The sequence below is a fragment of the Erithacus rubecula genome (assembly GCF_903797595.1).
Source record: "Erithacus rubecula genome assembly, chromosome: 19".
NCBI classification, from domain to species: domain Eukaryota; kingdom Metazoa; phylum Chordata; class Aves; order Passeriformes; family Muscicapidae; genus Erithacus; species Erithacus rubecula.
This window is the reverse complement of record NC_136671.1, coordinates 10,827,514-10,841,470: the sequence shown is the minus strand read 5'-3', so window position 1 is coordinate 10,841,470 and position 13,957 is coordinate 10,827,514. Positions and strand designations below refer to the sequence as shown.

Sequence of the window (13,957 nt, the reverse complement as noted above, 5' to 3'; positions counted from 1 at the left end):
TTGGTTAAAACAGCTGGGAGGGAATAAGCTGTCAGCAGCATTCCACAGAGCTGGGCTCCCCTTTGCTGTTGGAAACTTCGTTTTAAAATCAAGGCTCTGATGATCGGCCAACAGCACAGATGCAGCACTAATTAATGGAATGTGTAAACTTACACCGGACTGTCCTTGTCTCAACCACACCTTCGTGCTTCTCTCTTCCTCCTTATCTGGCTGGGCTCCAGCAGAACCAGGTTTAGGTCTGGTCCTGCTTTCTCTTGGCTGTCAATGCCACCTCTACTGCTTCCCAGCAGAGTATCTCCTGGGGTTTATATATTCACTATATATTCAGCTTTTATATATTCACCAGGTGACTGGCACTCACAAAAGGTTTACACTCACTGCAGTGCAATCCCATCTGCCCTCAAATTCCACACTACAGCCAAAATGAAATCTTCTTCCAAAATGAGAATTTCAATGATAGCAGTCAATGCCAGCACATCACATATTCAGTTATAGAATAGTTTGGGTTAGAAGGATCTTCAACAACCATCTCGTGGGCAGGGACACCTTCCACTGTCCCAGGCTGCTCCAAGCCCCATCCAACCTGGACACTTTTAGGGATGGGACAGCCACAGGTTCCCTGGACACCCTGTGCCAGGCCCTCCCTCCCCACCCTCACAGGGAAGAATTTCTCCCCAGTGTCCCATCAAACTTTGCCCTCTGCCCGTGGGAATCCATTCCCCCTTGTCCTGTCACTCCAGCCCTTGTCCAAAGTCCCTCTCCAGATTTCTTGGAGGCCCCTCCAGATACTTCAGTTGTGATCTCCATCTATTCACCCATCAAAGCAGAGCAGGTGAATGACACACAGTGCTGAGGGGAGAACACACACAATAAAACCATTTCAGCTGAGCTGGGGCTCTTGTTTCCCACTCTGTACAAGGACACATGAAACAACAGTGCCAGGACTTTGCACTGTTACACCTCTCTGACTGAACCTTGTCTTTTCCCCTTCTGCCAGCACCATCTGTTTCTGCAGTGTAAACAGCAACTGCAGACAGGTTAAAAGCAAGGACACATTTCAAATGAGACTCCCCCTTGCATACCACTTAAAAAGAGTACAAAGGAGCCTTGCCTACATTTTCCACTATTTTTTGTACTCCTGTGTTCATAAAGCCTGCATTGATTTGGGAAATGTCACTACCAAGAACAGAACACTTCTCCGTGACTGCACTACTCCCCTCAGTGTATTTATAACACAGTCAAGAGGGTCTTTTCTCTTTTTCCCCCACTAATTTCTTAATTTCAAGTACAGAATAAAAGCAAAATGAGTGGGAAATTATGTTTGTGTTACAAAACACAAGTTTGTTCAAGAGCAGACCATGATTTATTGGCAGTTATTCTGAAACACGGATGACTAAATACAATAAAAAGATGCTTGTAAAAAAAAAAAAAAACAACAAAACAAACAAAACCAAAACAGGAAAACAAACAAATCTCATCTTTAAATGCTTCACTTGAAGGCATTGATTAAGGGGACACCGTGTGCTGGCAGCTCCTGGTGCAACTGACGGAACAACATTGCACATTTGTTCCTTTCCTGGGTCTTGCCGAGGGTGTGGAACAGCCGGGCTTGGAAGTAGAGAACGTCTCGGAGCTGCTCTTTGCAGTCCACTTTGGCAAAATAAGTCTTGGCTTCATTTAGATTCAAGATAGCAGATTCCAAAGCTGTGGGAAAAAGGGGGACAGTCATATTTAAGAAATATCACAGTAACAACTCCAAGCAAGGCAGCTCAAACCTAAGGAGGCCAATTATAAATTCCTCAGCTTTTCAAAACCATTTGTGTCTTAGCAACATGGTCTCTCAGCTAGTTTCTATTATTCAGCCTTTGCTGCAAAATATGTGTGTGAAAGTATTAAGATAAACAATGTTCCATTATAAACATCTGTGGAACAACTAACTCCACATTAATTTTGTATCCAATAACCAGGTAACACACACTGGTGTAGCAGGACTCCAGTACAGACACTGGTTTGTATTTCTGAGCAGTTTCAGAGAGAATTACTCTTCACACTACCTTCAATCTTCTTCTGTGGAGTGTAGGAAGCTGCAGAAGCCACCTGACATTTGGCCACCAAGAACATGGCACAGCCCTTGTCCAGAACAGCTCCATGGGCCAAGACAGGTTCTATTGCCATGTGCAGGATATTCAGGGCTTGTTCAGGAATGCCAAGGATCAGCTGAAAGAGAAATACTTGCTGGTCTCACACTGGAATCCACTGATATGAGCAGCTTCTTCAGGGAACACCAACACAAGCCACGTCTGTTTCTAATAACATGATGTAACACATACTTTTTTTTTTTCCAACTTTTTCCCCACAATCTTCTTTTAAATCAAAACTTGTCAGTAGAAATGATTGGGAAATGCTTCTCCACTCAGTCACAGTGCTGACAGCCACATCTCTCAGAATAAACAATATAACTGGACTCATTACCAGCATTATTTTTAATATACAAGCCAACCTATGCTACTAGAAAGCCAAAATACCAGCATAAAAAAATAACTGAAGACATTAAGATGGGGGAAATTTATGCTGCTTAATTACATACAATAACTATACATTTTAGTGATACATATGAATCAACTTTTATTAACTTCCTCGAAAGCTTTTACACTCAGAGTTTGCTTCTTCAGAATCAATAATTTAATTCCAACAAGGTCGTGTTCTTAAATCTCACAGGAGTAAAAACAGCATCCAGATCCCCAGAATAAATGTTGCCCTGCAGCCCTGTGAAAACACAAATCAGACCTACCTGGGAGAAAGCCAAGTTGAGCAGAGTTTCAGAAGCCAAGTACTGCAGGCTGTATTTCCGAGCCAGGGCCAGGGCCTGGAGCAGCACTGGCAGTGCAATGGTGTGACACGAGGATCTCCAGTACAGCTCTGCTATGGACAGCAGCACCCTGAGCAAACAGGGCAAGCAGTTACAAACCTTTATCTGCATGAAAAATGTCCAGTTGTTTCCCAGGAAATTATTCCATCCACAATGGTATTGGTTTTATTATGAATTATGCTGCTGCATGTACAATAAATTTAAATTGCACCCTTAAGAGGAGATGCCACAGACATACAAAATCTCTCTCAAGATTTACATCAAGGTAAAACTGCACACACACATTTCCATTTTGTATTTATTTGAGATGCAGTGTTTCCTTCTTTCATGAACCTTCATGGAACTTTAAGTTTACTACCTTTTAGTTTACATATTAAAAACAACTAGGTTTAAATGACACAATATTTTGAGGATACCTCCATACTGTGATTAATAATTGAAATGACTCTGTAATCTCAGAATCACAGCAGGTAATCTGAAGACTAGTGAAGTCTGAACACAGACAAATTGAAATGGCCGATTCTAATCACTGCAAAATGGCTTTAATGCTCTGAAAATGAAACATTCTTACCTAATCACCATCTCAGTGTTCTTGATTTTCTGGCAGTGGATCAACAATTTCTGCAGAAGTTTATGTGCCTCTGACATTTGATTTTGGGCTTTCAATACAATGGCTTTTCTGTTGTGGTAGAAAGAAAACATCACTGTATTTTTGTATTTTGTACAGAATTCTGCTCTTCAGAACACAGTAAAACAGGTCTCTCTTGTGTGACCTGTGTTTCTTGTAACTGCAGACTGGCACCCTGACAAAGTGTACACATGCTGCACACACAGACAGGAGGAAAAACAGATCTCCCTGGTGCCAACTGGACAGCTCCCAGGCAGAAAGGATCAAACTCATAAAACAGCTTTAGATAGAAACCAGGGATTGCCAAAACCAAAGGCCAAACAGGCAGCAGAAGTGGGAGGACATGCAAGCTAGAAAGCATAAGTAATTATCTGTGAGAAAAACAGGTATGAGGTAAAGCAGCTAAAATTGGCCTGAGTTAACAAGGATACAGAGCAACAGGAAAATGGAGAACAGGGAAGTCAGGACCAAATGCAGAGCAGCAGGGGATGGGTATAAATGCCCTGAACCAGACACTGAACAGAATATTTAAAGATCAGGAAATTCATGATCAGTCCAATTCCAGAAGGACAAGCATCAGGTCCCACAGCTTGAATATTGCTCTTCCAGCTGACTGCACTGGCTGCTTTTAGGTGTTTTGCCTTATTGAAAATCAACAAGAAATTCTTTGAACACTAAGCTGGTTTTCATACTCACCAAATACCAAGTTTTAACTGTAACTATTTTTAACATGTCATTCTCATTTAGAAACAAGACCCCATTAAGGTGAGTAAAAAAAAAAAAAAAATCACATTGTTCCATTTTGGAGATGTAGAAACCAAGCCACAGAGGAATTCACTCAAGGCCTGAGCTTCCTCCCTAGCTATTTGACATAAAAATCTGCTTTAGATTTTGAAGATGTTACCACAACAGATTCACAGCTCTAGAATAACTCCAACTTCAGCTATTCCAGTTTTTAAAATGTCTAGAGAAAGAACTACAAATTATTATTGCAGGACATGCTCTAAGGGAGTAGGTTAGACAACATGACCTTAACTAGTTCTGGAGAGGGAAAAATATGTAAGCACATGTGAATGCCAGCGATCATTTTGCTAAAGTTTTCATTATCTTTGTGGAACACACCTGCAAGTGCATGAAGAGCCAGGATTTCTTACCTGTATACACCTTCAATGCTATTAAGTGCTGTAATTCCTGCTACAAGAGAATCTGCTACATGGTACCTGCCATCGTTCATGGCTCGCTCAAACTGTATTTTCTGATCAAACAGCATCCAAAGCTAAACAAAGAACATCCAGAAACAAGTTTTAGAAGTTGTGTCTGCTCATTTTCTAATCTCAAATTAGAATTTACTTTTTATTTTCCCCTGAGGGTATTTATGTCTAGACACACTTACTCCAGTTATTGGATTTACTGAATTACTGTTCTCAACAGAAATGCTCAGGTCTGGATTAATGCTTCAATATCGAAGTTCACCTACTCAACTGCATTTTAAGTAAAAAGGCTCTTTTAAATCATTACTAATGATTTGAGACTTGTAGACAAGTAGACTTCTGTAGTGAAAAAAGAAGGTTCACACTGTATTTAATGGGATCTCGAACACTTCAATGTAAATACTATCTTATAGACTCCTGTGGCAATGTTTCCCAGAGTCACAAAAAAATCAGGCTATCAGCCTATTATCTCAGTTATTTCTGGATTGTAATAGATCAAAATAACCAGCACTAATTAAACAGAACTTTGAAGCTTCAAATCAATACAGAGTATTTAATTGCTCTATGTGCTTATGAAGCAGATGTGTATTTCTCTTTTAATGAAATTTCTTCTTGAACAGCTTCATCTTAGGAGACTGGTAAAATGTCTCACCAGTCTGAAAACAACACAGGCAGCTTTTCCATGCTTTTGTAAGAAAGTTGATGCTGTACAGCTTCCCATGAGGATGAGCCAAGGGAAATGAGAAAATGTATAGCCCAAGGCAACCAGAGGAAAATTCAGGAGCAGCGGGATTCTGATCCTATGTATAAGTTACATAACTTACAGGCTGAATGCTAAGTATTCTACCTGTGCATGCTGACTGTTGGGAGGGAATCTCTCCTTTAGATGTTTCAGTATTTCAGAAGCAGCTGCAAAGTATCCCTGGAACAGAAGGACAGTGATTAATGCACCAGGGCAGGTCCTGCTCCCCTCCCTTTCAGCACAACCCTCAGGGAAGGGATTTGCCAAGCAAACACCCTGCATTGTCTCTGCCCCCAGAGCAGGCAGTAAAGGCAGAAAAAACCACAAGTCAAGTCTTGCACCCTCTGTCAGTAACACCCACAGTCCTCTCAGCAAATGGCACTTTGTGCAAGCAGCCCTGCAGCTCACCTGCTCTGCGTGCAGCTCTGCCAGGTGACACAACACCACGGCGAAGGACTCGGTGTTGTTCTGCTGAACGCCCACGTTCACAGCCTCCAGACTGTTCATGCTCAGCAAGGTCTGGGCTTGTTGAAGTGCCATGGTGCTTATGCAAGAGAAATATCTTTTACTTTTCAAGCAGCAAACAACAACCCTTTTTAATCTATGGTCTTGTTATGACAATAGTCTACATTGTCTGGTTAAGCCAGGGGCCTGGGGAGAAGGAAAACTTGTAAAACAACTGCTGTCCAAGGACTCTGGACTGTGCAGGCACAGCAAGGACCACAGACTGTAAGCTGCACACAGCCTAAGCACAGAGATGCTGAAAGTGGGGGCACAGGAACAATTTATGATCTATTTGCCACTACTAAATGGAAACTCTATCTCTTCTTCAGTATGAGTTCTAAAGGAATGCAAGAGAATGGAAATAATTGCACTCAGCCTGTACTGAATCACAGTCTGATTGCTTTATTTTAGTGCACTGGAGAGACACAGTCACTGGTTACACCTATATAAATGCATTATGTGCTAACAAGTGCAGCAGCTAATCCAGGAGTTCCAAACCAAACAAATACCTGCGGCCATACAGTCTCCAAATGGCTGTTTTCTGTGCTATGCTGATGTCAATGAGCTCTGACAGGCTGTGCTTCCAATGCAACAGATCAGAATCTTTTAAGGCATCCATTAGTTTGTTGGCAGCCTTTCCTGCAAAAGCTCTTTGCTGAACCAAGGACTGTATTCCCAAGGAAGCAAGATACTGGGAAGAAGGAAAAAAACATACCTACAGTGTTGGAAGACAACAGAGCACCCCAGGCTTCCAAAATACACTGCAGCAGAGTTCTAAACTACTAAAAAAGAATCCCAAAAAGACAGCACATACAAAGGAACACTGCTCCAGGCATTTCTTTAAATACTCACTTATGCACACCCACACGTATGTGAATGTCATTTTGTTGGATGTGAAAGGTAATTTCCACTCCCCCACACAGAAATCTTATGGAGGAGGACAGGACCAGTACCTGGATTTCTCCAGAACTGCTGTGAAAACAGAGCCTTTGCTTTTCTTCTCTTCCCCACAAAGAGGCCATGTCTGCTCCTATCTCCCAACAGCAGCAGTTTAATCCATTTTAGAACAATTCTCTTAATAAAGGAATAGCTGATTTGGGGAAGACAGAACTGAACATTAACAGATCTACCAGGGCATGAACCACCAAAGGGGAAGGCTGCCCTGCAAGATTTTACAGAGCTGTACAAGTAAACGTGTTCAAAGCCCTACCAGAGACATCAGCACTGAGCTTCAGGGAAGGTGGAGGGCTAGGAACCTCCCCCGAGCATCAGATTGTACCAAAATTGTGTGGGCTAGTAGCCACAGAGATTTTCTGCCTGAAAATCAAACAAGTTAGAAGGAAAACCAGTGAGCCTTGCAATAATGCTCTGGCATTAAAGCAACTGAACTCAGTCTTGTTAATATGAAGAATAAAAGTCATAGAAACAGCTAAATTTTGGAGTGTTAAAACATGTTTGTTCAAATCCAGTCACATATTTTGAACAGACAAGCTGCAAAACCCCAAACTCTGATCAAACACACACCCATCACCACATGGGTTTGTCCCAGAATAAAGGTAAGGATTGATGAAATGGACTTACTGGCAATCCAAAATGTAAGGATTTGTTCACAGAGTGCTCCAGCAGAACACAGCTATCAAATATCTTCTGCTCCAGGATGTACAACCAACTCTAGCAAGGAAAAAGATCAAAATCTCATTGCAAATAACTGATGGTTGCAGCACTTTTAACTTGGCTTGATGTTAAGGAATGCACAAAAACTTACTGGAAATACAAACCACTTGAGCACTGATTCCAAGGAAACTTCTACTAAATGCTGCACAGTAAAACATATCAGAAATGCAGCCAATGCTGGAGGTTCAGTGATGCACAAAGTGAACTGTGGAATGCAGCACCTCAGGAGTTTGATACCATTGATGTCAATTCATTATAATGTTAATTACAGGAAAAAAATAGAAATCCAAGTTCTTTCCTCCCACTTTGCTTGCTCTAAAGGTGGCTGGTTACTCTGAGAATTCAACAGACAGGAAGGAGGAAGCTTCTGAAATACTTCTTTTTTCAACATCTAAGACTCAACTTCGAGCTTACTACTGAGATCTCTGGGACAACAATTCCTGCTTAAGAAATTAACCCTGAGCTGCAACAAAACATCCTGGCCCTGTGTGCCAGGAGAGATGTCATCTCACTGCTGGGCAGTCAAACTCCCTGGGGGAGATGCTGCTGTGGGAGAAGTTCTGCAACAGTGCACTGAGCAGAACAACTCAAGGCTCATTTGAACAGAGCTCTTACCAGGCAGTGCTGCAGGCAGACATGGTCATTGGACTCCTGGGCAATCCTGATGGCTTCCTGAAGGGCCAGTTCAGCCTGTTGGCTATCAGCAGACAGAGGGAGAACAATTAGTATTCCTACTTAAGATACAGCATCCTGATCCAGAGGAATATTGATCTGAATTATGCATAATGCACTCAGATCTCTGATTCAACAGCCTGTGTTTTCCTCCCAGCACTCAGCAGTGCATTCTGGATTTCAGGACAATAAATCTGACAGCATCTGCAAACCAAAATGCAGCTGTAACTCCTGTGTGGGCTTTCAAACCCTGTACAGGCCATGGTGCCAAGTTGGTGTTTGAACAGGGCAACATTTAGAATCTGCCTGTGTAGAAATTGTTGCTCTCAACTTTGCAATGTCCTTCCCCTCTCCAGTCCTTTCACATCATGCCTTCAGGCAGCAATCAATAAATGCAAACCATAAATGAAGATGGCTAGGCCAGCTTTATCAACAAAATAAATCCCACCCATATGGCATTTTAAATTTTAAAGGCTCGGATGGCTTCTTATGTTTAATTATTATTTTGCCAGATCATCAGCTCCATGTCGACTTACAGAAAACCAACCACACTTTCTTGAAAATATGGATGAAAATAGGTATTCATACCCATTGACCCTACTGAGGTCATGGAAATGCAATTGACACAGACAAATATCAACTCTTAGATTGCTCACTTCTTATGGAAACCAAATAAACAAAACAAAAATCGAACCCAAACAAACCAAGACCGCGAGAGGATCCCAACCCAACCTCAGCTGCTGTCAAGTGAGAGAAAGCCCCAGAAGGGATTTCAGGGAGGAAGGGGAGCTCTGTTGGCAGCACTGGGAGATGCCCAGGGGGCTCCTCACTAGTGGCCGAAGCGGCAGTGCAGGGCTGCCAGGTTGAGCGCGGCGTAGCGCAGGCTGCGCCCGTAGCCCTCGTCCCCGTTGCTTTTGCTCTCTGCCCCCGTGAGGATCAGCCGGTCGAAGTAATGCAGCAGGCTGTGTGTGGAACTGAAGACATCTTGCACTCTCAGGTTGTTTAAGTAGCTTAAATAATGCTGGAAAGGGAAATAAAATCGGCTTTAATTGGACAGATGCTAAACCTGAGGTTTTGTTTATAATTACTTGGTGTTTTTGTCCAAATCGTGTAACTGTGAAATACTGATCAGAAGTTGCAATACTGATAGTGTCTGTATTTCTGGATCAAATTGGGTCATTTCTTAGACAATACTGGCTGTCTACCTTAACAGGATCTGCCAAATGTGAAGATTACAAGATCTGGCCATAAGAATGATCACAGAGAGTCTGAGATCTCTACAGAGGTGGAATCCCTGTATTTATGTGTGAAGTGACAGTGAGGATGGAGGCACAACTCCCACAGTGTCTAAGAAACATCAGCACTGCTTCCAAATACTGTGCAGATAAAAAGGAGATGCTAAAATTATGTATTTTCTTTTTAGCATTGAAACCTGGGCAGGATAATCCTTTATGTTGTGAAGCCAGGGACTGTGGCAGCCCTTTCAAGGACACCCTTCCAAACAGCAGCAAGGAAAATCCTGACTGCCCAGCCCAGGGCTGCTGGGAGGAAGAGGTAGAAGGCAAGGCAGGAAAGAGTTGAACTTTTGGAAGTTTCTCAAGAAGAAGCTGTTGAGGGACAAAGCAGAAGTTGACACCACAGGTCTAGAAATGCCCCTCAGCATGAGTTGTCTGTGGCTTTCAGTATAAATTGCTATTAAGGACCAGAAGCAAAGTGAACAACTACCAGCAAAATTAACAGATATTGCACTTAATAATGGTTTTTAAACTACAGGAGTATGAGGCCTGAAATTCCTTAGGAAAATGTGGGTAAAAGAAGTGAGTTTTAGATTCAGTTGAACAAGAATTCACTCAGTCCCACCAAAATTAAGAGGCTTATATCTGTGCACAAAGGGGAAGTACTTTGCTTAATTAAGATTTCTGTAACTTCAGGACTTTTAGTCTGAATTACTAAACATTTACAAGCAACTTGCTCACACTGTTATCATCTACTTATATTACAATAGAGAATAAATTGCTCCCAAATAATCCTATCCTAGAGATAAGAAATCCTTTTACAACCATTCTGGATGAAGAAAAAGATACTTACTGCTTCAGCAAAGTCTGGATTAAATTTTAACAAGTTGTTCAATTCCTTTTGTAAAGATGCTGGTGCAAGAGCCTTTGTCTCATCATTCTTTAGTAAAGAAGCCTGGAATAAAATTTGAACAGTACAAGTAAGATATGTAACTCCATCAGGAGGGTTTTAAAAATATAATTGTGGTACAGGATTGTCAGGTTGTCATCTGCTTGGAGAGGACATTAAAGAAGGTTTTGTAGCAGCTCTACTATGACAGTGGCATTTTGATTCTATACTGTATTACAGTGCTCACTTTGCAGAGATCAAAAAGACTAAGTCAAATAAAACCTTATTCAAAGGACTGTTTAAAGGCACTTGAAGAATTCTGGTTGAGTTTCTCTCTGAAGAACTATTGCCACACATTGCTCACTGGAATTACATGTATCTTCTCATGCAAAAAAAAACCAAACCAACCCTCAGGAAAACAAATCAATAAATCCACAGCTTGCTTTGGCAAGCAGTTCAATTAATAAAAAATTACAAAAATGTAATTACTAAAATTAGCATTACTGACTATTGAATTGCTGACATTTGTGTCCATGTGTATTTCTGTTCCCTTTTTTATTTACCAGCTGGAATAACCAACTAAACTGCACATTTCACAGAAATGTGAGGCAAGCAGAGCAGAAGGACCTTCTGAGAACCAAATATCAGCATATGGTGACTTGTCTGGATAAAACACTCCTAGCCCCAAGTGCTCATACTGAGCAACAACATGTGAGACATCAACAAGCCTCTACCAGACCAGAGAAAACATCACAGCTGACACTGTGGATAAAATTCAAGGTGAAATTCATGTTATGGAACATTTCCTCCACTTTACTGAGAATTAACATACCTGCTGAGAAAGAAAATATTCTGCTTGTTTCTGGGAAAGAGGCCCACTGCAAGCTATCTCTTCTTCCCTGGTAAGAAATACTCTGGTTAGAAACAGGCAAAGAAAGACAACACAGAAATACATTTCATCAGACACCCCACACTTTTGCTTTATAAAGTTTTCTGAGGTATTACAGTTCAAAGCATGAAGGAACATTGAGAAAACTTAATAAAGAACAAAAATTTACTCCATCAAAGTCTGCAATCCAAATGATTTCCCACAGTTTAGCTTCAAACTGCAGAAACTGTACTTGAGAGCAATGTTACTGTAAATAAACACTAAAAAAACACTAAAGAAAAACAGCAGAGGGCTGACATATTCAAATGGCTCTGCTCTAGTTTTTCTGCCTTCTGAAGAGAGTCCCAAGGAGAAGAATTGGCACTTTGGCCACATCCATCACTGCTGGAAACAGCTGTTCTGCAAGACTTGTACTCTGATTGTCTCACTCATGATGCAGCAACTCCTGCACAGGTTTACACAAATACAGTTTGCAAAGTACATTTTAAAAATATAGACACATAAAATACTTTCAGGATTATTCTTACAATTTATTCTTTCAGCAGGTGAAAACTCTCAGTATTTGCTTCTCCTTTTTGAGATAAATAGACATGAGTTCTTTTATTTGGAGAGGGGTGAAAAGCAAAACAAAACCGTTCAACTTCTCCTTATTGAGCAATCTTTCCTTGTTGGAAGCAGAAGTGACCTTTCCAACAGTTTTAGCACGTGACAACCAGAGGAGTCACTCAGCAGTGGGAAATTTGGGCTGTGCTTCCCTGAGTGAGGATGAGGATGGGGCAGTGCCACTGACAATCGCTACCACACGGTGGCACCAAGGAAACGAGCAGCCACAAAGCTCAGCCTGGCTTCAAGAAAAAACAAAAAAACCCAATAATTTACTTAAAAGGGGGGAAAGGCTTTAACACAAATTTATCACCTTAAAGGCCCATCAAGTTCTTCTTTCTCCATTTTCCCATCCAGCTCCTCTGGATTTGTCAGCTCCATGTCATTCTCGTCGGCTCCATCCTTTTTCTCATCTTTTTGGAAGTACTGCTGGAGTGCTGTGTAAAGTTTATAGACCTGGCTGAAGGAAAGTTTGTTGTATGCCAGGATCATGTGGCGTAGGAACAGACCTGGAGAGGGAAATGCCTGCTGTGAGCACAGACTGTCAGGTGCTGCTGCAGACAGGACACTAAAATCACAGCCAGCAGCTTAAATAGCATCATTAGTTCCTCATTAAACAGAAACTGAATAGAAATTAGTGAGTCTCATCTCAATATACAACTCAGTGTTGCAGGGCATAAATCTGGTCTTAATTTAGCAGCAAATCTCTCTAAAGATAAGTGATAAATTGTCAAAAACATTAACAGCCTCACAATATGCAAAATATTGGTCAATATACAACATTCGAGCAGGAGAAAAAATACATTCTCCAATTTGACACCTCCCCAGAAAAAGAAAGCTGTGTCCTGAGGGAATCACATCAATGACAGATATCACATCAAAAATAGCTTATGGGTAACAATTATTTACCTACTACACTTGTTTTATGAACTTCTGGCTCTGTCCCTGAGAATGAATCTGAAAGGTCATCAAAAAATTGTTCCATATCTTTCAGTTCTCCTTCTGCCATAAGTTTTAACCTAAACAGGGGAAGAAAATGACATTTTTTAGGGTATTAATACAGACATTAAATAAAATATTCCCCTGCTTCCTGCATAAATTAGCAAATACAAACAAGTGATAACTAATTTCTTGGACCCAAGAAGTTTTCATACTGAGATAAATAAGATTATATTAAATATTGGTAAACCAAATAATAATAATCAGGTTTGAGGTTTTTTTCTTTTTAAATAGGCCTTTATTAAAAGAGAATAATTAGATAATATGTTTATTCTTAAAACATATAGGAACACTTTTAAAATTTTTATTTTTCAAATTTAAAATTCTTGACTGATTACATTTTTGGAACCGCTGCTGTTTAGTGAGTTATCTGATACGACAACAGATCTTCTGTCCCAGAGAAACTTTAAATCTGATGACTTCGATGTCGGCGCCTTTCAGAAACTTAGTTATGACAAGGAAGAAATCTGTGGAAGCAGAGCTTTGGCCCAACCGTGTGCTTTTAAAACCTGCCATGACACGGACACGGACACAACCAGCGCAGAGGATCCGCACGGCCCCGGCGGCTCCTGCCCCGCCCGCCCGCCCGCGCGGAGCCGCACCTGATGTGGACGGAGCCGGCCAGCTGCGGGCAGCACTCCTCGATGGCCTTGCGCAGCCGCGACAGCGCCATATCCGGACCCTGCGGACGACAGCGACATGTCGCGACAGGCCGCGACACAACCGGGCCACCCTTCCCCCCGCTTCAGCCCGGGCCCCGACCTGCAGCAGCGGCAGCAGCAGCCGGTTGAGCCGGCGCCGCTCCAGCAGGCCGAGCTGCGGGCCGGCGCGGCCCAGCTCGCTGAGCAGCACGAGCAGGGCCATCTTGTGCGGGGTGACCCAGTCGCGGACGCCGAACACGTTCGCGTGCACGACGCCGTTCGTCAGCATGGGGTTGAAGTAAAGGCTCTCGTGCACGCTCGCCATGGCGGCGCCGGGCCGCCCGTCACCCGGGAAACCGCGCGCGCCCGCCCCGCCGGCCAATCACCGGCCCCGCCGCCGG

General features: G+C 42.2%; 1 protein-coding gene across 1 annotated transcript; it reads right to left on the bottom strand.

The window, feature by feature from the left end:
• Nucleotides 1-1,305: 1,305 nt before the first annotated feature.
• On the bottom strand, nucleotides 1,306-13,936 carry ANAPC5 (anaphase promoting complex subunit 5). The gene is made up of 17 exons (XM_079322667.1): nucleotides 13,678-13,936; nucleotides 13,518-13,597; nucleotides 12,826-12,935; nucleotides 12,230-12,425; nucleotides 11,257-11,323; nucleotides 10,389-10,490; nucleotides 9,131-9,321; nucleotides 8,244-8,325; nucleotides 7,536-7,625; nucleotides 6,464-6,645; nucleotides 5,859-5,994; nucleotides 5,556-5,630; nucleotides 4,652-4,773; nucleotides 3,441-3,548; nucleotides 2,792-2,939; nucleotides 2,055-2,217; nucleotides 1,306-1,704 (listed from the first exon to the last, which is right to left on the bottom strand). The coding sequence occupies exons 1-17, from the start codon at nucleotides 13,879-13,881 to the stop codon at nucleotides 1,490-1,492; spliced, it is 2,271 nt and encodes a 756-aa protein (XP_079178793.1). The 5' UTR covers nucleotides 13,882-13,936; the 3' UTR covers nucleotides 1,306-1,489.
• Nucleotides 13,937-13,957: the final 21 nt, after the last annotated feature.